This window comes from Pollicipes pollicipes, unplaced genomic scaffold (assembly GCF_011947565.3).
Source record: "Pollicipes pollicipes isolate AB1234 unplaced genomic scaffold, Ppol_2.1 Scaffold_6686;HRSCAF=7923_pilon_pilon_pilon, whole genome shotgun sequence".
In the NCBI taxonomy this organism is placed as follows: domain Eukaryota; kingdom Metazoa; phylum Arthropoda; class Thecostraca; order Pollicipedomorpha; family Pollicipedidae; genus Pollicipes; species Pollicipes pollicipes.
In genome coordinates this window covers 40,738,150-40,761,114 of record NW_023596921.1, presented here as the reverse complement: position 1 = coordinate 40,761,114, position 22,965 = coordinate 40,738,150, and the positions used below count along the sequence as shown (strand labels likewise).

Here is a 22,965-nt window from a genome sequence, read left to right as displayed (position 1 = left end):
GCTGGTCACGGCCGGCCGGCCGCCGCACCGTTACCGCCGCGGTCGCGGGGGCCGCTGGAGCAGCCCGGACGCCGAAGAGCAGCCGTGCGCGTGGCGGCTGGCGGCGGGGGCCCGGCGTTTTTCCGTTGCCACGTTTTTTGATGCCAGTTGTAACGGAGGCGGTAGCGAATCGCTCGGCGCGCAGGTGTGCGGATGGCACTGGTCAGCGTGGTAATGACACGGCGCGCGGGTCGGCCAGAGACCCCGAGCGCCGACAGATGGTGCGGACAGCTGCCGTGGAATGTTGAGCGGCGGCAGCCTCGGCGGCGGTGGCGGCCTCCAGGTGTGGGCGCCGGCTGGCGAACGGATTCACGGGCCCGCAGGCTTAGAATTCATGAGCCAATCGAAGACTGAAGGCAGTGGCCGAGGCGCCGTTGCTTATGGAGCCCGGGGCGGGCATGAAGTGCTTTTTTCTGGACGTGGCGGGTAACGCAACTGCATGACGTCTTCGTGGCATGGTGTGGGCTTCGTTTGGGCGGTTTGTGAACACTCTTCTAAATCATCGGCATCATTTCGAGCTGACAGTTTATTGGACGTCACGTCCATGTCGTGAGATGGTAAGTGGGCAAAACATAACAATACCCCACAAAAACCAAAAAAAAAGCAAAACCCATCCATGTTGGAGTGTTGGGGTGCCGTAGTGATAGACAGCTGATCAAATTTCGTCACCGCGCGAGAAACCAATGGAGATTGCTTTTTAAGAATGGGCTTAATCGTGCGTATTCTTCAAAGAGAATTACCACACGGAATAAGATACAGCACGATACGCTAAGAATGTTGAGGGTTTCGAGTTTCCTCCCTACTGGAACAAAAATTGTGATCAGCGGAAGTTGTGTCGGCGGATGTGGCTGTCTTAATAAAATCGCTTGAACGAAAGACAAACCACACATTTATACTCACATTTTAGGACAACACAGGTGCTAGCAGTTCAGACTCCACTCGGGTCTGTCAGGTCCCGCGATCTTTGGTCGAGCTTTCTCCAAGTCCTTCTTGGTGGGGTTTACACCACCTCCAGACGAGCCTCACCCAGTGCATGCGTTTTTCGCTGCTCCCGTTCGTTTGATAACGAATTTTCGCTCTCAACACGGAAGACCTATCGCCCTGAACTCCGGTGCTACCACTCCACAGATCCCGCCTCTCCCTACTGGCGCCTGCCTACCGGCCGGGATCACCACGCAGACACTCCCGGATCACACCAGAGCCGCGTCACTTCACTCCCCTGACACTCTGGATCACACCAGAGCGACCGCTCTTCTCCACTGCTTGACACCCCGGATCACGCCAGAGCGACTGCTCTCCTCCACCGCTTGACACCCCGGATCACGCCAGAGCGACTGCTCTCCCTCGCCGTCTGACACTCCGGATCACACCGCAGCCGCCACGCTCTCCTCTGAGAGAGTGAGTAGGGGCGCGCCGCGGCCGTGGCCCCCGCTGCTTAGTGGGCTAACCGGTCCGCTCCGCTGGCTACGCGCGCAACCGGGTCAGCACACGACACCCCCCGCCGGCCGTCTCCCTACTCGCACCGGCGCCAGCGGAGCGTGACGGGCTGCCCCAGCCGCCAAGCCAGGGCGGGCTCGGCAGCAACAGGGCGGAAGCGATCTGATCGACCTGATCAGACGTTATGGCTCATTGGAGCACCGCTCTCGTTGCCCATGGTCTTGCCCCTCAGCTATGCGTTTCGGTCTAGTTGACTCAGCCCGGTCAAGACAGGGGTGCAGGGGTGCAACAGTTGAGCCCGATTTCTTAGATATACACATACGCCTGGCATACCTTCAAAGTTAGTATAGTATGCAATGAGACCGCCAATGAGGGCGTACCCTCCACGCCGGGTGTTTTTACTTTTTCATCGCAAGCGGCCTATGACCACGGCTCGTTGGAAACGTTCGGGGCAAACTGAACACGTGGTGATCTCAGACATCTGAGCTCACAACTGATAAGTCCAGATGTTTCTTAGCCACGTTTTCCATCCATTTTTACCTAGCATTTTGCTGATCCTTGCTAGATTATCACTGCCAACTTCGTCGTCATGTCGCACTGGGATCCGAGCAGCTCAGTGCAGCTCAGTGCAGTGCAGCTCAGTGATGTGATCACTTGCCGAGCGCCATAGTAAGTGCCCAGGAGTGCTACGTTCGACGAAGTGCTGTCTAATTTAAAAGGCATGAAATGATGGCTATCCTTGCTGAGCTGTGATGAATATAAGATAAATTGGGCGCCTGTCATACAGGGATTAGGGCCGAGGGCTTTTTGCTGCCTGTGATATAGCACGACTATGATACGATAGGACCAAGACAAATCTATAATAATGCTAAGAGATCCAGCAGACTCAGCTATGTCGTAATTGTCAATTCATCAGATATTCGAAGAATCGTCTTTCTTTGGCCCAGTGCGAGACGATCGCCGGCAACACAGCTAGGTTGAAGGCACCGAAGGGAGGCGTTGTTTTGGAGCTTTACGAAAGGGAATCAGCAGCATGAGCTCCTAAAACTTATCTACACTCTTTTCGACAGTAAGACGCTTTTCGAAATGACACGGGATGCTGCTCAAGCTTTCAACTAATGACTTCTTTGGAACATTACGATACATAGTGCAACCAAACGCAACGCCATTGCAGCAAATACCGACAAATAGAGCGCACTTGAAAGTGATGCAAAGACGCAGCAAAAGCGTGACGCTATTGACAGTAATTTAATTGAAACGAATACGCAGAATCGCCGAGTGTTTATCTGTTTAGAGCGTTTTGTGTTTGTTTCACATACCGGCTATCTATAACGGTCCCAGTCTCATCAGTCGTTGTCGTTAGTCAGGTGTTGTATCCCATTCTACGTCGTTTTGTGCCTCACATTGCAGAAGAATCACTGAAAGCTATTACACACATCGGGCCAAGAAATATAGACATGAATGTGTTATTACAATTTTGTATTTAGTAACACTTGCAGCGCGTGTTCCCCATGCTTGTCTCCAGCGGTAGCTGTTCATTCCGTTGCCTCGCCTCCGTAAGTTTTTTGTCAATACAACACTGTTCAAAGGCCCCAGCTTTACGTGCGAATCTTGTCTTATCTACAATGTTCCCACTATCATAACGAGCGGCGATTTGGGCCGTTCCAGAGGTGCAGTTGCATGCGCTAGTTGGTCCGCCAGAGCCCGACGACCGCTGGCTTATGAATGATCACAAGTCACACCCTCTGCACCAAATCGTGCTCACTTGCTCCGTCTGCCGTGACCGAGGCTCTTAGCACCGGCCAGAAATATTTCAAGGCAGGGAGCGCGAAGGCAGGGAGCAACGTTCACGGTGGTGCTCGCGGCTGGGGAGAGTGAGCGAGCCTAGATGTGTTTCTCATCGCTCCAGATATCCATCGGATCGCGTCGCCGCCGTTTCCAGGTCGCCGGTTATCGTGCACGCGTCTTTGGGAGGGAGAGAGGACACGGTTGCTGACCCAGTCAACGCGCCGTGTTGGCACCGCGGGTGGCCCGCCTGAGTGGCGATGACGAAGAACGTTCCGGTTTCGCCCACGGGTTTAGGACTCCGGGTTTTTCTAGTGAGGACTTTACCGGATTACATCACGCAGCACGACAAGGTCGCGCTGGACCCCCGCTTGCTACAGGGAGCGGTCCGGCTCCAGTCGCTGGTGGATCCCACCACGGAGCCGGGACCCAGCCATTTGCCGCGCGGGGAGCCACTGCTGCGATGACGCGCTGTGGTCCCGTCGTCCACATGAACTGCGCATGCTGAATACCATACGTGTGTCTCGGGTTTTACTTTGCAGTTGCTACCGGACGAAATTGTCCGGATTAACGTGACTCCGAATGTGTTTGTCTTGTGCTGATGCCGAACAACATTGGCCGGCTTCACGTAGCGTAGCCCCTCCTGTCCCTTGCTTTGCGCCGGATAACCAAAGCCAGTTTACCGTAGCTCCTTCCTTGCCCTTCATCAAAAAGTAATTACGTAAGGTGTTCAGTGCATTAGCGAGGAACAATATTCACTTAGATAAGTGAAAAATGTTCAGCGCAAAATGGAGAAAAACCAGGAGAATGGAGATATAGTCGGGTTAAATATCTCCATTCTCCTGGTCTTTCTCCGAGGGATAAGGCTATTACTACTGCCTTATCTAAAAAGCAATTCATCCAGCCCGGAAGTAATCTAAGATCTTCGGGGCAAAAGGCAAAATTTGTTCATGCACAGTCTCTCTGTGTCCCGCGTGCAGGTCGCTTCTGGAATCAGGGAGCCTTTGTCGCTTGCCGTCTCCTGCCCTCATTAAAAAACAAACCTTGGGTTCCGTGTGTCGTGTTGCAGTAATATCTTGGTTTTTGAACTCACCATGAATCGTAAGATAATTTTCCGCAGACTGAGCCACAGCAATAACGAGTAAAACGGCGCTGTGAATATTGTAGCATGTGAGTAGTTTTCTTCTTTCGGCCAGTTTTTGTTGGTTTGCTTCTTTGGCAGTCATCAAGAGAGACCATAAAAATATCACTGAATGATGATCGCACGGTCAAACTAAATCTCAAACGTTCTAGAGTGATGGTTTTTGATGATATCCTCTGGTTTTCAAAGAATCCCATGCAGTTATAAAAGCGTTCAGCTAAGTTCAGTCAAAGCCGTTAAATAATCAGCGTGATACAGCTGTTGTTTCAATAAATAGCAATGCGTCGATACGATCAATCAAATGTGTTACCCCCTTACTTTGAAGCTTTGGCGACGTACGGTAATCGGGAACTTCACGGGAACGATATTTTGAAGGCAGCAATCCACTGTTCTTTGCACATGCTGACACGTCGGTTACGGCAGTGTGCTCGCGCCGCCAGCCGTGTCACGCTCGCCCACTTTAGGTGAATGAACTATATTACGACCCCAACGTGGTGCAATTACGTGCACTGTTCCGGCCCTTACCTCGCTAATGCTGTGGGCGGCATGCAGGACCCTCTGGGCCGTTGGTGCACCCGGGCACTGGCGCTGCAAGTTTTCGACACTCTACTGCCTCTTTGGTCAGACGTAGTGAAAGCTTTAAAAGGCGGCTAACCACCCAAAAATTTGCACACAAGTGCCAGTAATAGTTTTTTACATAGTTCGTTCGGGAAAATGTTCGAGCTTTTGTGGCAGAATCTCTTTGCAGCATGTTTACGTGACCATTCAAACTAGGTGAACATCTTCCACTGGCTCACCAGAGCAACGCGAATGGTCCTTTCACCGCAGCCGCACACTTACCAGGGCTCCGTCTGGTCCCAGGGCGCGGCGTCGCCGCTCTCCGTGTCCTTGCGCTTCATTTTCTTGTCCTTGTCCTTGTCCTTGTCGTCGTCGGGCTTGAGCTTTTTGTGCTTCTTCTTGGCGTTGGGTCCCTTGGTGAAGCTGGAGGGGACGGCTAGGGGTCCGAGAGGTGGCGCCGGCGGCGGGTTGGTGCCATGGCTGCTAGACGGCAGGTTGCCATCCAAACTGTCCCGGTCCGGGTTGTCGCTGTACGCTGAAACAAGACGAACGGGTCAGGCTACAGACCCCGTCCACAGTCGCAGGCTGTGAGTGGCTCACACCTGCGAAAAGGTGCACAGCGCTGGAAAACACGCGACCGTTCACCGCTGGTGCGTCATATGCGCAAAAAGCGCAACACCCATCTGGGCCTTAGCGCTAAAGTTTGGAATTTTGTCCCGTCTGTATCTGACATTCATTTGTACCACTGCTCGTCATGCGTCCGGTACGCTGTTTAAATTCAAAGCGCGTCCGCCGCTGCCAGCTTTCCGCCCACACGCGTAAACTGTTGGCCACAAGACGGCTCCATGCGCCGGCCACCGGTACCGGTCACGGCTGGGGTTCCGGTCGGGGTTCCCTGCTCCCAAAGCGCCGCCACAATGGTAGCCGGCCTGCCGTCTGGACCGGGGAGCTGCCGGGCGTGCCGTGATCGGCCCCGCTGCGCGCGCCGCCCAGCGGAGCGAAACCGAACCACGCCGGACGGGCGAGCAGCCCGCGCCGAGCCCGAGCCCGCGCCCGCCGCTCAGCTCCCGGGGGAGGCTCGCGCCAGTCCGCGGCCAGCACCGCGCGGCCATTGGGACGCTTTCTGTCCTGCTAGACATAGCTGCTGTCCGCAACGAGACGTTTGTGCCGATCCTGGAATAAGGCTCGAAACCTGAGCCTTCAGTCAGCATTTCCCTTGTCCGCCCCCGGAGCTCAATCGGCTCCAGCGCCCGCCATTCAGCATACACGCGGCGGAGTGAGTGGGTTTGAGACGCTTTGGTGCTCGTTATTTGCGCTAAGCAGGGACGGTCTGTGGCCGGTGGCAGCGGCCTCTCAAGTTCAGGTAAGGTCAGCGGACGGGCGGTCCGTGTCCAGCATTGTGGCACGCCAAACGTCCGACACAAAACTCTGCCGTTCAACTGAAATTTCTTAACCGTATGGTGGGGTCAGCGCTCAATCAACAAGCCCTGCTTAGCATGAACTGCGGGCAAGGAAACTATCCAACACAAATTTTGGGCCTAGATTTATTAAAAAGAGTAGTTAAAGAAGACCTAAATCTTCCTGGGTGGTGTGCACTCGATTCTAAGATTTATCTAAAATGGTTAAACGTAATAGATAGTGGTTGAGGTAACATCAAGGTAGCCTAAGATACTTCATCACTGAATTTTTAGGAATCCTAGAGCTCTTCCGATGAAAAACTCTTCCAGGATTAACATGTGTTTTCAAAGCATTGTCGCCATGTTTTCCATGACTCCTTTAGTTACACGGCTTTTTCTGTTGACTCTCATTTAAAGTAAAGCCAGGTTGGGTTGTGCAATATCCAAAATTTAAACACAAAGCTACGAAACGTCCTGCAAACTGCATTGCCTATAGAGCACCTCCTTGCAGACGTCATTTCTCAATGGTCTGCACTTAGAGGCGTATGTGACAAAGTCTGAGAGAGGTTTATTTGTTAAGTAGACGAGAGAAGCAAATTTCAACTTACCAAGTACCAACATATGTCCGTTTTAAGGGAGGTTGGTGTGGCAGCTAGAACAGGGGGAGTATAGCATTATGGACCCACTTTATAGACTGCGAAAGACTCACTAACTTAATTCGCATGGCTACCTTCTTGTGTCTGTCATGAAAGGGACATACTGCTGTATTGTACGCGACAGATTTGAAATGTTGTAAAATGGGCGAAAGTTTTTCACCGGCATCAGCAGTTTTAGATTCTCTAATGCATGAATTACGAGCTTGGCTAACTTATGTCCTTGTTTCCGCCAAAGTCTAACGCAATGTATCCAGCCTGATAAGACTGTTGTGCAATACAGAACGTGCGTACCACGTGAGTCTGCCCACCTGCGAAATATATCTGTAGAAATGGCGCCACCAGAGAAGAAATCATTTCCTCCAGACTTTCGCTTTTGCTAACCACGCAACTCCGTTATCTGCATTCAAATGGCATGCGTTCCAGTTGCACCGTAATTAAGTTTCACCACCTTTATCTATATGTTTGGATATCTAATCATTCCAAGCTTTTGTGCGAAATAGCTACACGGTCCACATTAAAGTTGCTGTTTTTAAATGAACAATAATACATTTTGTTTCCAAACAAGATGGCCCGGGAAAACTGCACGGTAGCATCTTTCCAAAGATCAGCAGGGTGGTTTAAGTCACTGGACAAAGTTCTTGATCAAATCAAAGTCCATTTCCTTTATAGAGCCCAAATGCTGCTGCGTCTACTTTCATCTGCGGCTTTTGCGCCATTCATCGTGTGCAGAGAATAACAAAACAAACAACCTCTTAAATCTGAACGTCAAAATAGAGGTTTTTTGTTCTTAGAGCCCCAAAAATGCTGCTCGTCTTATCCCAGTTCAATATATGGAAGCCTGCACATTTGAATATGTCCTGGAAATAAACATTGGCGAGCACAAATCCCGGGAAGATTGGAACCATGGTCGCACACCAGAGAAAAGAGGCTGGAATTGTAATCGCCTTCCAAGCATGACGGTGACTGATGACGGCAGACACAGCTCAGCTGTGGCCAATGGAGTAGTGCGGCCGCGATAAAAGGCTCCCACGCTTCCGCCGCGAACGGCCACCTAATTGCCTAAACATGGAAACTGGGTGGGAGCCGAGCGTCATCTGCTCGTGCTTGTGCGCCTCTGTCCTCTCCCACGTTCTTATTGTTCGTGTTGTTGTTCCGGTAAGTGCAGAGAACACTGGACACCACTCCACCCATGCACGGAGAATGCACTCGTTGAATTGTTCACCCGTACATTATGCAACTTGGTGAGCAACTCTAGAAGCATCAGCTGTCATGTCGAACAGTAGTCGCTGCATGCGACAGCGCCTGCAGCACTCAGAGTTGGGGCTTCAAAGAAGGAAAATCCTTTCACACGCTTAAAAGAGCGTTGACATGGCTGGGGGATGACTTGAAGGCAGTCGGTTGATACAAAAAAGTGGTTCACGTTAAACACCGGAAAACATCGGGAAGGTCCAACAGCAGTTCGTAACAATCCAGTGCACGTGGTAACCACAGACGTGCCGCCTCACAGGACAGGGTGATATGTGGTGAAACCCTGCCTCATTTACAGTGGTCAGGTGAGATCAGCGCTGTCTAAGCCCGCTGGATGACAAGACCTGCATGGTAATTTCAGTTTGTTCAACTTCGCTCACTCACGCCCTCCAGCCCTGTTTATGTATCGTATTCTTTACTTCATGTCCCTTGGGACGGTAAAGGACCTGGTGCTTAGACAGCTTAGGATTACAGTGAAGACAGTTGCTAGGGGACGTGTGGGCGCCCGGCTGCTTAATACAGAATGCAAGTAGGCTGCATCCATAGAATGAAAAGAGATCAAAGCAGACACGCAACCAGATGCAATACTTAAATGGTTCTGCAGAGGTAAAAATGGATCACTTTAGCAAGACTGGGTCTGTATATTTCTAACAAACATGCCTGATGAGTGTCAAATGCAAAACCGGCTCACGAGAAAAAAAACAGCCGTAGCGAAGCTGTGAATGGCTGCCAGTTGTTCGAGGTGTGACGGATTCGGTGCAAGGAACGGATCTTCAGAGATATTTATTAGGGCACCACCAACAGGCGGACGGGAACAGGCCCCCCCCCCCCCCCATCCTCTAAAAAACCAAATGCAAAGGAAAAAATCATAAAATACAACGGAACATCTACAGGAGTAGCATGGACAGGAACACCATATACAATCGATATACTTTTTAACTCTGTGGTGGATCTCCTATCATTTACCTCGACTACCGCTCGACAAACCCGCAGCAGACGAGTCCGGAGTAGTTTACCTTGCCCGTCTCCCCCTCGCCCGAGCAGCACCTCGCTCCGCACAGACCACTGTCCTCCGGCTCCAGCTCCAGCTCGCTCTGTACTGTCCCGCACCCGCCCTGCCGAGGCCGCTGCGAACAGCCGGCGCCGGCGGCCAACAGGCGGCGCCGCGGTCGCCGCAGTGCCCCGGGCGACCGACAGATGGCAGGCTGGTCACCGCCCAACGGGTGACGCCGGCCGCATCGTTCATGACCGGAGCTCTGGAACCGTGACTCGAAGCACACGGCGGAATCGATCTCCGGTTGCCGGTGTAGCGTTCACACTCGTGTTACAGCTGAGTTGGCGTGCGACATGTGCAGCTGCCGTGTGATCGTGTCTCGACTGCTAAGCTTTTACGGCGCGGTCGTTTACTGACTGATCACTTGCCATGGGGTACTGGCGTAGAGGAAGCCATCCATGATCAAAGCTAGCAGAGGGAGCTCGGAACCGTCGGCTCTTGATGATATGTGATCAGACGCAAGCCGGTGCGCTGATGCTCGCCCACCACACCGGGTCTGGACGAATGACCACCTGTGCGACTTCGGTTATATGCCAAGAATATGACCATGAGTTTGAGCTCTTCCAAAGAGCAAAATCCCTGACACCATTTAGAGGATAGGAGTGAGGCTAAGAATGAAGCATGAGGCTATAAAATAAGCTACCACTGGCGATTTTCGGTGAATTTGTGATGCAATGAATGATCAAAAAGTATATTCCTATTCAGCTCTTTCTTAGTGTTTTTTTTTGCCTACGCATTCTCTACAGCTGCAGAGTCACAGAGTTTTTGAAAGGTAAAAGGCAAGCAACGATTCAACCAAAGGGAAAAGTTGTTCTCCGTCGCTATGTCAGGCAATGCTTGACGAAGCAGACCGCTGTTGGTTAGAGTATTTGGTGTTATCATGGTTCTGGTTTCGAATCTCACTGATTACAGGCATTAAACTGAACTACCCGATTGCTTCAGATGTATGCGACGTTTGGACTAAAAGGAATCAGCCTTTACGTAATTCGTACACGAATCCATCACAGCTGTGACTGGTGAAAGCTGCTGGCTAAGGAGCTAATTAACAACTACTTGAAAACTGTCGCACGCCCCAGTTTCGAGGCACAGAGGGGTACCGTGACTCACTCGAACCCAGACGCGCTGTGCGGTGTAAAACAGTCCCTAAAGCCGCGCCGGCAGCGGCGTGGGAACAGGCCACCCGCCACCGCCAACTGCAGTTATGTAATAGTTGTGCGGTCACCGTGAAGTGAACAGCGTTTAGTAGCGGTCTGTGCCGACAGCAGGCACCGATTCGAGGAGGCGGCTGCCAATCACGCTCACAGATGGCGTTAGCGAGTCACGTGCCTGGCACGCAGCGCCACTCTGTGAGCGCGCCGGCGTTTGGAACTAAAGCCTATTGCGACTCTCCTCGAAAGAATGCTGCACATCTGCACAAGTAGTGAGCAGTGTGTTGTACGGAAGATAGCCTCCGGACTGTTTTGAAGACCGGTTGCACCATGCTGCAGTGGTCTAGCTAGGCGGGACCTTTGGGACCACCCCCGAGTCCCTGGGGTGGTGAAATGCCCTGTAGCCGTGAGCTCTGCTGCTTTTTTGCAGCTTGAGACACCCATAGGAATGCTCAGAATTTCTTGTGAAAAAACATGAAACGAGTTCCCGAGACCTAAAATAGCATCCCAAGGCTAACAATTCTCCGGATAAAAAGTGCCCTTAAGTAACAAAGGCGGTTCCTTGGCTGAATGGCCCCTGACTGGACTGGTTCGCTTGCGTCCCACCTGGACGAGCTACTGGCTGCGCCACTGCGCAATTGGCGGGGCTGGCCTGCTCTCAGTGGACGAGAGGTGGTGTTTGATGCGCAGGTGCTCCTTGTCTTCTACGCTCGAGGGGGGAGGGGAGGAGGGAAGAGTAATGAGCATGCGCCGTAAAAGTGGCGAACGCTGCTTACTATTGTACGAGAACTAAACATGCCATCGAAAGTGGTTCTGATGACGCAAGCCTGGCAGGCTCGCCCTTTCCGCCTGGTCGATTGCGACACTACGTTTTTAAACGCGTCGACTCGGAGATTATCTTCCGCGATAGCGCCGGTCGAGTGAGCATTTGGTGACGACCACTGTCTAGGCGGTCGTCTGACCTCACGATCCTGTCACGCAGAGCCGCCTCGAGGGTCAAGTGGAGCGAGACAAGCGCGTGTCCGAACCGGGCTGGACTGGTCGCTGCCTCGCCATCCGTCTGGATGCGTGGTGTCCGTTGGCATGCATATAAAACGATTATTTACGATGGCACGACTGATGTGCAATCAGGAGGTACCAGTATTGTAAGAAGTGTACAGAACACTGATAAGTCGCGGGACAGAAGGCAGCTGTCATCCTTTTGGGGGTCGCCGCTTGGTGCAAAAGGCTGTCTGCCGTGGGATAGTATTCTGCATGGTCGCCTCGCCAAGAACGAGGCGACAACGCGGAGTAAGCAATACCACACTGTTGATCTCTAACGTAGACCAAACGGCGATCAGGAATTGCCACAGCCATCGTAGAACAGCATGTGCGCAAGTGTGCGGACGAGCTGAGCCCTCTGTCAGCGATCGCGCTGCGCCATTCGCACCACCGGTTGACAGTGCCTTTGGATTGACACTTCTGTAGCCTGATAACACAGGAGACACAGCGATCACGACCGGGGGCGTGGGTTTAAAAAATGAGCTGGAGGGTTGAACCGTGAACAATGACAAAACCTACCCCACAATACACCAACAAACGAGTTTCTCTATGGGTTTCGCCTGAAAATGTATGTGTGTGGGGGCTCCTCATTCCAACTAAATATGCAAACTACATCACTGATTCGACGCAGGAACTTGAGCAGGTAATACCAGACAAGAGGCCGCGACCTTACTTCAAGCACCAACATATTTTTCTGTCTGTACACTCTGCGTTCTACTGTGCGCCCCTCACAGTATATAAACCTCAGAGCGTGAGTGCTCCACAGCGCGCACGTCTGCAACAATGCACGCGCAACTAAGGCGTCGAGCCCGATGTCATGCAATACCAAATGTGCTAGCACGATACCGTCTCTAATGATCCCTTAGCCACGTCTTCATGCGGCGGTCGGTGCTCGTCGTCTCAAAGTAATGACCGCATTTCAGTGGCGGGCAAACCGCCGGCAGGTTATCCCGATGTGTTCGGCGAGCATTTCCAGGCGGTTGAGACTGGCTATATCTCCGCATGTCTCAGCCAGTAGGATTCTCCACGATTTAGATAAGATCCTAAGCAACTTAAGGTTCGTTGTGCGCGAAATTAGCCCAGCAGTCTAAGTCCGCAACCAGCGACGACAGCAGCATGTCTTGTGTGTCATGCTTCATTTTCGGTCATTAATGTACCATCCTTATGGCGGCGTTATCCACTGCTGACAGCCGTGAGAACCTTCTGTCCCTTTCTTCTCCTTCCATTCATCGAATTCCCCTCATCTGGGTCGACACCCTCGTTGCTCGTGAGTGATCGATCGCGAATGTCTTGAAAAGCTTTGACATCGGTAGTCGGCCAACCCAGATCCCGGGTATGTCTGATATGACTCCATTAGTCACCAACTGTGGACAGCAGCCCAGACTGCCTGACAATGAACTGTCGTGCCACAAATCGTCGTAATGGTACCAATGTGATTTGCCTAGAACAGCCCATTGGCTTGTACACGAGCTACGCGTGTATCTTGTGAATAAAGAAGCATGTGACGACTACTTCTGTCTACTTATGGTACTTGCCGCAATCACAACCACCAGTGGTACTGCACTGCTGTATTTGAACATGCTTCCGTTAATAGTATGCACTCCCTGGGATATCTGTGTGCGTCCGAGTGTGGTTTTATGAAGTCTTTTGTGAAAAGAAATATCACAGCGTCACGTAATAGAAGGCCCCATGAATCACAAGAGCGGGTTCTATTCCTGAAAAAACGCGAACGGCGGCATATTTATAGATATTAGTCATGTTCGTAAAACCATTTTGTCATGCTTACTACCATTCCGAACAACATAGTTTAAGTGATGTTATTCACGGAAAAATGACGAATATCCTCCAGAGGCACGATAGGAACAAACAGCTCGCTCTCAGTCGAAAGCGACAGACGCCATCTGATATGCCATTACCAGCGATTCTGGAGCGGTGACGGCAGTGTTTACGTACATAGTTTCCCTCGACCTCAATGGCCCACCAATTCATGGCTCTGGCCCGACACCAGCAGAGGGATGACTTCCGTTATGTTCTGGGCGACGAAACGGACCCAGCGGGAGCCTTCCCGACCGGGGAGCGAGAGAGCAAGCGAGCAAGAGACCAAGAGAGGAGGAAAGAAGGAGAGGAAGGGGCCGAGAGAGCAAGAGATCAAGCGAGCGAGAAAGCAAGAGGGCAAGAGAGTGAGAGAGCGAGAGAGGGAGAGAGCGAGAGAGCAAGCGAGCGAGAGAGAGGGGGAACAGCCAATACAGAACAAAGGACGGAGCCGGGGCCAAAGCCAGAGTCGGAGGCAGCGCAGAAGGCGGAGCCACAGCCGGCGGCGCGCCGGCAGAGCGTGCTCGCGGTGTTCTCACTTCCCACGAACGCCGCTCGCGAGTAACCAGCCGTGTGATTATTCTGTTTGCCCGGCGGCGGCGAACCATGCCATATCGGTCATTGGGTCAGGGGTGACGGTCGACCGGCCACGCCCAGAGGACGGCAGCCATGTTGCTGCGAGATGCGCACGCGAGATGATGGCGGCCATGTTGCTGCGAGATGCGCACGCGAGATGATGGCGGCCATGTTGCTGCGAGATGCGCACGCGAGATGATGGCGGCCATGTTGTTGCCGGAAGCGCAGCACTGAGACAATGGCAGCCCCATGCTGCTACCGGAAGCAGTGAGCCCTTATGATGTTGTCCGTTTGTATTCAGTGAGCAAGATCCCGATATAATGGCGGCCATGCTGTTAATGTTGCTACAACCTGCTGGTACTAGCACTGGAGGCAGTCACTCGGGAAGAACCTGGATGACGGAGCTCGTGTTTGCAGCAAAGAGTATTACTTTTTAGAAGAAAGGCTCTCCGGTAGGTAAAAGTCAATAAAAAGCGAGTAGCCCGAATAACAACTAAGTTATTAGTATCAGCATTATGACTATGTATAGTGGGTGTCACTTAGACCGTTCCAAACATCACTCAAGTGGTTACGATTCATACCGTGTGTACCAAGCCACCTTGTTTCACCGACGAGAGGAGAGCACACAATTATCTGTGATTTCGTTTTCACCTGCTCTGTCCGGATGTATTCATGATGTAACATTGACGGCGTTTGTCACAACGCCTTCGTGTTGAAGCGCTTCATGCATACGCCAGCGACATGTCATCGGTAACTGCAGTTGAAGGGGTGGCAATCACCTACAGAGTGGCGCAATCTAGCAGGGCGACACTTTCCCTTAGCAAACCTCACCTCTTCAACTCTATTGCCTAATTCCCATTCACTCTGACTTCATGGCTCGTGCTGCTTTGTGCGGCGTTTTCACTTCTCCGTGCTGCCCGACACAAAAGGCGGTTCAAAGTCCTGCCCGTGCAGGGATCCTAACGCGGTACCGTAATGTCTCACGTGCATGGAAACTATGAAAAATGACGTTTCTCCCGATGGAGAAACCAAACCCCGTCAGGCGTGGCGTCGCTTATGCCACAGTGCAGCTGGACAGCAGCAGATGCTGCACATCACGCCACTGAAGAGCTTGTTCGTGACGAAAAACAGCTTCAACCAAACGAGAAGCACCGAGCAAGAAACGTTGAAAGCTCAGGCATGTTCAGACCGTTTGGGTGAATGGTGGGCGACGACCAAATTTGCAAGCCCCTGGTCTTACATTGTTCGTAGTTCGTAGTAGAAGCACACAAGGCGAAAAAGGTTACGTCTGCGGGTTTTTGCTTTTAGTTTAAAAAGCAAAACCAAAGGCTGGCTATATCGCCTGATATCGGGGAACCGTCCTATCGCTAAATGTAAACATGCGATTGTCGCTAAGCAAATTGTTAGGAAATCAGGAATGCGTTCCCATTGTGTATAAAAAACAGGACCTATTGTTGCGGCGGACGCTAATCATCCAGCGAGCCTGGCTTCTCCCTGCCCCGGTCAGCCCTCACGAGCCCTGTGTCGCTCGGCCGGCGCCGGAGATGAGCGGTCCCGCTGTGGGCGACATCGAGGCTGAGTCCGCGCTGCCGCTGGCCGGCGGACAGTGGCTGACCCAGACTGGCGACCGGTGGAGCGGAACGGCCAGGTCCGCCCGCCGACGCCGCTGGGTCACCGGCCGTGTACGGGACTTCTGCGCGCCCGCACCACCCGCCTGACACGTCTGGCGGGCGCCGATTGGTCGGGGGGGGGGGGGGGGGACGGAGACGGTGCGGCCAGGTGGTGGTGGCCAGGCCCGCTTGCGTGTGGCATGCTCAAGGTTCTTCAGAATGACAAGAATGAAACCGGTTGAGTTTGGAAACCCGATGGTTTCACTTCCTGTAATCAGGCAGAAGATTTATACTGGTGGGCATGGGAGGGACATAAAACGTTGTCGTAACTTGGACATAACAAAGAAATGCCATGTTTTCCCAGTGAAAGACGTCCTCTGTGGAGTCCCGCCCCATCGAGCCGGCAGTAGCTCTCAATGGCCGGTCAACTTGTGTGAGGCTTCGCCGCCCAGGCAAATGAAATAGGACGCGTTTTTACTGCCAACGTTCTATCGTGTATGCACTAGCTCGTTGTACATCGGGCCATCATGTTGGAAATGGACAACAGGATTTTTTATTTGGCAGAGGCTATCTATTTAAGCGTTTTTGCTGTCTGCTCCTGTCAGGAGATCCGTTACAGCTGAGCTAGGTACAAATGAATGATGGCGGGGAAATATTCTGCCATACATCACCGGAATTGCTTCATGGTCATTGCTGCTGTGAACCCAAATGACGACTGCAAAGAAAAGTAAACTGCCTCAGGCAGTGAGATGACCTTTTAGTTGCGAGACAAGCAATCTACTGCTTTAAAGGACACAAAGTACTGTTTGTTTATTTGGTGTACACAAAGTTATGTGATGCATACTTCATTTCAATTGAAGTCTATGCCGAGTCAAAACACATCAAACCATCCACTTTTCACTAAAACTGTACCCCATAGTAAGGTTTGGGGTTGTGAGAAAGATCATCTGCAAGAAACGGAATGCTTGAAAATACAGAGCCTTTGCTGTATGACACTCAATAACTTATGGACTAGGTTTAGTTCAGTCCCAATGACCGCACAACCATGACGTTACTTGAATATTATTGCCTCTAGGCTGATAACAAAACGTATCGTTTGCGTCAGGGAGCGAAAGGTATTCGCATCAGACCTGAGATAAGCTCACGTGAAAATATAAATCATATAACTTGTTATCATAACTTACTGCTCATAGTTAGCAATTCAAAAGAAAAGATTCGGCACCGCATGCTACACCAGTAAACATCCTTAGTAGTACATTCATCCTCAGCTGCCAGTAGAGTTACTGACCGGCTCCACATCGTCAGGAAAGGTGGGTCACTCGGGGAGGACAAGCTCATGAGGACAAGAGGACAAGCATCTCGACGTCAACACCACGGGCGTCCAGGAATCCCTGGGTCCTGCCCTTGTTTCCCCGGTGATGAGACATTGCTCGACGAACCGAGACGGGACTCCACATTCGGCTGATGGCTCGGACCGCAGGACCCGGGGTGGCCAGAGCCACCCGACAGCTGCCGGCCGAGCGGCGGCCCAAGTGGAGCGCGCGCCACCGCACGCAGCACCTCAAGCTGTCTGATGTCCGCCGAAAACTCATTACCCCCGCCGTCCACGGCGAGCCGCAGCCATGTGTTTGACATAACCATGTTCCGAAATGGCAGCCGGCGCAGCGTATTGGCTTTGGAGTCCGGAGGCGCCCCGTCGACGGTCCCGTCGCTGACCCAATTCGAAGCAAATGCGTCCGAAATAGCCGGGTAAGTGCTCTAATGTTCATCAGTTAGTCCTGAGCCGCCGTCCGCAAATCAGCTGCCCCTGATGACGGCCGCACAGCATGGGTCAGCAGAGCACAGGAACGAAATCAGCAACCGGGAAGGAAAAAAGCAGGATGCCTCCCGAGCCGCCGTACCGCCGAATGCCAAGACCCAAATACAAAGCGTCCACCGGTCGGGAGATGGGCTGCCGCTAGCGCGCCAAACGGCACGCAAAGCGGGCGGTTTTGCCGCATTCAGACAGCATCCGGACCTAACTGTGCGGACTGGCGTCTGAATGCGATCGTGCCGGGCCGCCGTCATCTGGCCGCGCTGAGCGGCAGCGTCGGCGGTCTTCAAACCGCCGAGGGTCAGACGGCAGCTTGCGGCCTGCCGGCCGGTCGCACCGCTGCGCCCGGTCACACACACCTCCTCCGGACCAGCCGCTGACGCCACGGGGGCGGCCAGCCGCGGCTCGGCCTCGCCTGCAGGGCGAGCGGCAGCCGGCCACGCGCCGGGTTTGAGGCCCCCGAGGGTATGCATGAACGGTGCCGGCGCGCACCGCTAACCGGCGCGACGGAACCATCTCGGCGGCAGCCAGCGGCCGTGAAGTCTCTCCGAGCGGCGCTGCACCGCAACGGTACCCTCACCGGCCGGCCGCGTAGCGCGCGCCGCCGATTCGCCTCACGTGGAGGCCGCGGCGCGCCACTTGCGGCGAAAATCACGACCGATGGGTTTCGCGCCGGAAATCACGCGGCGAGGTCGGGCCGTGGCGACCTGTAGCCTGGTACCGAAGGAGAAGGGAAACCTCCCTCCGATGGACAATTAGCCATTGCTGGACGATTACACGGAGTGCAATGCATGCCGTCAGCCATTGGGAGTGCGAAACCATGCAGAGGTCACAATAATGCTATTCTGTCAGTCATAAGGTAACCTTGGGGATGACTGTCAGTCGGATGTGCCTACCTCCCCAGTGTTTGGGGCCAGAGCTGCTCCACCGGCGGTCCGGCGGCCGGTCTGCCGACGCTCTGCCGCCTTTCATCTCGCGCGCCGGCGGCACCTCGTCGCCGTCGACGCGGGTTCGTCGGCGCCGGCGCGAGCCTGGACGGGCGCCGGTCGGGGCTCGTCGGCGGGGCGGGGGTCGGGCCGTGCGGGCCGTGGCGGCGGGGGGAGCCCGGCCGGGCGCACCCGCGCCGCCGGCCTCCCGGCTCGCTGACACCTCGATCGGCTCGTAGGCCAATGTCGGCGTCTTGGGCGCCTTGGCGTCGATCTCGACAGTGGCGGCGTTCGCGCGGACCCCGGTCCTGGCCCCGCTCCTTATGCCTCCTGCACGTGTGCCGATGATGGTGGTTGCGCCCGCGCCGACGCGCGCCGCTCCGGCTCCGCCGCGCCCGCCATCCGGTTAAAGTGTTCGATGGCCCGACTGGCCGCACCGCTGCGTGTCAGCTCCTCGCGCGTCCTCGTCTTGGCGCGCTCCTCCTCAGTGGCCATCGCGATCCCGTCCGCGGAGAACACACGGCCGCAGCGCTAACGCCGGCGCGGCGACTGCGTCGGAGACGGCGACGCGCCACTAGACACCAACACCAGAGACCGCATCGCGGCGCAGGAAAGCAGCACCACACCACAGCCGCGCTCGGCCGCTCTCAGTCCGACCGCCGACGTCGGAGAGCGGCGGCCATCCGCGGACACGGCGCCTCGTGGGAACGACGTCGATGCCGCCGCGCGGTGTGCCGGTCGGAGCGCGCGCCGGCCGGGACGGAGGCAGCACGCGGTCTGGCGGGCCGGCCGGCCACCGCCTGGGCCGTCAGGCGGCGCCGGCAGCGCCTGGCGGCTCGGCCGGCGTGACACATTCGGCTGCTCCGATCGATACGTCCGCCAGCTTTCGCCGCGTTCTGATGGGACTCGGAGGTCATTTTGACGTCGATGGCGGTGCCGCACCGGAAAACCGGCCGTCCAGACGTTCTGCTCCACTGGTGAACGGCCGATTTATATCGCACGGACGGGGGATGCCGGTGCCGCGTGACAGTTGTTCCCGGGGTGAAGAGACTCTCGAATAATTCGGAGGCTGGAGGTGCATGAAAACTGCCCTGCTTTCATCTGGCTGTCCGGTATTCGTGGTGAAACGTGGATTCTGAGCAATTTATGGGATATTTATGATGATGATAACTCATTCCATGAAGCAAGACATTATTATCTAGTGCGTGCCAGAATGCGCATACAACTACCTGCTTGTGTCAAAACGTACGGAATGGGATCTACACGCAAAATGGAAGAAAAGCAGAGAGTTATGTATATATCCACTGGCATTGTTATGCATCAGGTATTTACAACGTTTGACTTTTCTTGCGTGCGACTCGCGAGAGCAGGGGTGAGTTGCTACAGACAGAGTCCATGTCAGTAGGCGGTTTTCCCAATGTATTTTTTTTTCTAACCAGTAGAAACTGGTGCATCTGTATCCTGATATTTTTTGTCAGGTACGACAGCCTATCGCCGCTTCTCTACGATGCGATCATGCGTAGATATCTCATGTTCAGCATTCGTGCGTTGGCTCTCAAAAGACGTCGCTTGGAATAATGGCTAGATGCTGGCCTTGGGCCAGTCGATTATACTTGATGGAAATGAATAAATTTGGAGTGACTAAGTTTTCGGTTTTTATGATTCAAAGCATGGGAAAGAACAGCAATGTTTTGGCCCCGGTCCAATCAACCAGTTTATACACCTAGTACATCTTGCATGGCGCGTTATCTCTCGGCTAAAGCACTGTTTGTCGAATACGAGGCTTGCAGCGGAAGACACGCCACTGACCGCCCTCCCGGTCTGTTGCCGGCGCACCTTTGAGTCAGATGTTGCTGAGGTGAATCAGTTTCTTTGGCCAGGATTATTGTCCACACTGTGCGGGTAGTTTCACGCGACTACCTGGTCTGGTCGCCCAGATGCCCACATCAATCTCCACATACGTCACGACGGGGACGGATTTATGGTTTACTCCCATAATGCGGGTCAAAGCTTGCGCATGACAGCCCGTACTAATGCCTGTGTGATTGTCTTTTTTTCTTCCCCGTCAAAATGCGTTGGTATAATGTTGCTGTGGCTCCTGTTTGTTGAGATCACGATCAGGCTTAGACCAACCAGCCTTGTCAGCTTTTCCACAATTGAAACGTTTTTACGGTCGTAGTGGTTTCACAGATATCGTGAAAGTGGGTTCTCACCAGGTCGGGCTGGGCGGTTTAACATGCGTTGAAGGTGCCGAAGTCCTAGTAATTTAGCGTTGAAACTCGCTTAATAAGCTCCTCTGTTTTGTAAAACAACTGGTAGGGGCGAATGTGGTGAGAACACAATTTGGATGAGCACCGAACGCTTAGCATCATGAGTTCGACAATCCTGTGTTCATGACGTTGGCTGTAACATATCTTTCCAATTGTTTCCGTTGCTTTACGTGTACATCCATCATCGTTCTTATTTATTCTGTGTGCATGGGGCTGAAAACCTTGGAAGCTGGAAATTGCTTTCTTACGAGCTAAAAAGAAGCGCTTCTACTTTATGAGCAAGATCAACCAATGCGCATGTTTAACTTACTTTGGTTGACGTCCTCCATGATGTTCGTCTCGTTCGGTGCTTCGGCTCGACCTGAAACGAAACATATCCTTCGGTAACATCTGGGTAAAGATGCAATCTATGCTGTCGTTTCATGCCGTTCCGGCACAGAATAAAAACACAAGTTCAGAGTAGCCTCTCCTCGCGTAGGCATGGGCAAGTTACGACTTTTGTTGCAATAAGAAACTTCAGTCATTTTCTGCAGTCATAAAGTGAAATATTTCTGGCTAGAACGCTTGATTAGTGAATTTGAGCAATCACGCCAGATTTACACACGTGAACGGAGATTCGGACAACTTTGTAAATAAATTGTGGTGTGAATAGCATGCTAACGTTGTTTTATTTGTCACCACCTGACAATTTGCAGTCGCTTAGCCGGGTCCATCATTGAACACAGCAAACCATTCCAAACGGGGTCTGAAGTTCTGGCGGAGCTGTTATGCAGGATTTTGCATGGCGTTATGCAGAGTGGAGAGGAAAGCATATCCAGCAACCACCTGCCGATAGCACACGGATGATAGGCCAAGTGAGCAAATGTATCCACGCGAAGGTTTCAGAAGACGATGGAGATTTCTGTCATGCGTTGTTGCATCGTGCACGCGTTCGAGATGTCTCCATTGTCGTAGGAGGCAGAGGCGTGCACGCCTTGCCACTTCACCGATAACTCTGGAGCACGTTCCAGGTGTGATTTTGCGCGTCTCTTGGCCGATAGCCCCATTCAGACCACCGGGCGCCGTGGACTCTTCCTGTAGACTTGATATCTCAGTAACCACATTGAGGAAAATGTGGGGTTAGATCTGAAGTGAGTCAGAGACTGGTTGTCTTTCGGCTGAGGATGCGCAGTACGCAATCCTGAGAGGCCTTCCAGCCAGGTCAAGGTCACGTGTGCGGGGGTCACTCCGTCTCGCTGGAACCAAGCGGTCTCCCTTTTCACCTGGGCTTCTTGATCCATCTGCCCCCGGAAGCGTTCCAGCATGCCAACGAACCTCGCCCTGTCAGCTGTGGGCGTAAAGCCGTCTCCACGTGAAAAGAGGATCCAATGAGGCACGTGGAACTCATTGTGCTCCACGCTGCCCCCTTTGAATTACGCAACGCGCTCTCAAGCACGATGCCTGGAATCTCTGAGGCCCACATCCGACAGTTCTGGGTGCTGGGCCATTCAAGTGGATGTGGGCCTCGTCGCTGCACCACATGTTCGGAAACGCAGGGTCGACTTCAGCCTGCGCCTTCAGCGAGAGTCAAATACCGCCCGTTGCTGTTTATCGGCTTCGGTCGCCTGCCGGTCGACGGCCACTTTGTGGAGAAATAGTTTGAGGTAATATTCCTGAGTCTGGCACACTGTTGCGTAACTGAAATGTCAGGTGCGTGGTAGAATGCCGGGCGGTGATCGGAAAACTCCGATTCGAATTCCAGAATTCCAAAGAAAGTTTTGTTTGTGATGCATACATGGCTGAACGCCGACCACCATCGAGTCCCTCCTAGGACCTAGTAGCCCGACAAAGGCCGACGACCGAAACGTGGTGTTCATACTAAAACGCTAGGCGAGGAAGGTAATTTGAGCAGTTGTTCCATCCGTCACCTTAATTCTACGTCTCAATCAATTCGTAACAGGACCTCTCACCATTCGCGTATGCATGTAGACCAGCACAGGAGGGGCATGGGACGTATATCTGTCATCTTTCCACGTGAGAGGACAACCCCAAAATTAAGAAAACTGCAAAGCAGTTTTTGCTGCGTAAAAAAATATTCTTACATACAATTCACAAAGCAGATCATACCGGAAGCATACCTCATTTTGAATTTAAGGATTTTAATCAAAACCGTCGTTTGAAGTGCTTGCCGATCAATAAACCACTTTATACGGTACAAGCACCTGCACACTGTTCAAAAGCGTTCTCGCTGTATTTCAGCACATGTTACATTAGCTTTGCTTCCTCTCCCGAACGCTTTCGAATGACGACCTGACTGATATACACCTGGTTGGTATGCGCATTGGGTTCCCCACAAAAAGGTGCGAGTCTCTAGCTTTTCTAGAACCGAACAAAAATACGTGATGGTCCATCACAAAGGAGACAGATCTCTGATTGTTACCAATTGAATAGAAAAACTTGCGCGATGTGAGACGT

General features: G+C 53.0%; 1 protein-coding gene across 1 annotated transcript in view; it reads right to left on the bottom strand.

Moving 5' to 3' along the window:
• The window catches only part of LOC119108327 (proton channel OtopLc), a 45,619-nt gene that overhangs the window by 6,942 nt on the left and 15,712 nt on the right, over window positions 1–22,965 (bottom strand). The window contains exons 2-3 of the mRNA XM_037231904.1: window positions 20,822–20,872; window positions 5,243–5,495 (exon numbers count right to left, since the gene is read on the bottom strand). Of these exons, the coding sequence (XP_037087799.1) occupies window positions 5,243–5,495; window positions 20,822–20,840 (272 nt within the window). The 5' untranslated portion in view covers window positions 20,841–20,872. The remainder of the gene's footprint in view (window positions 1–5,242; window positions 5,496–20,821; window positions 20,873–22,965) is intronic.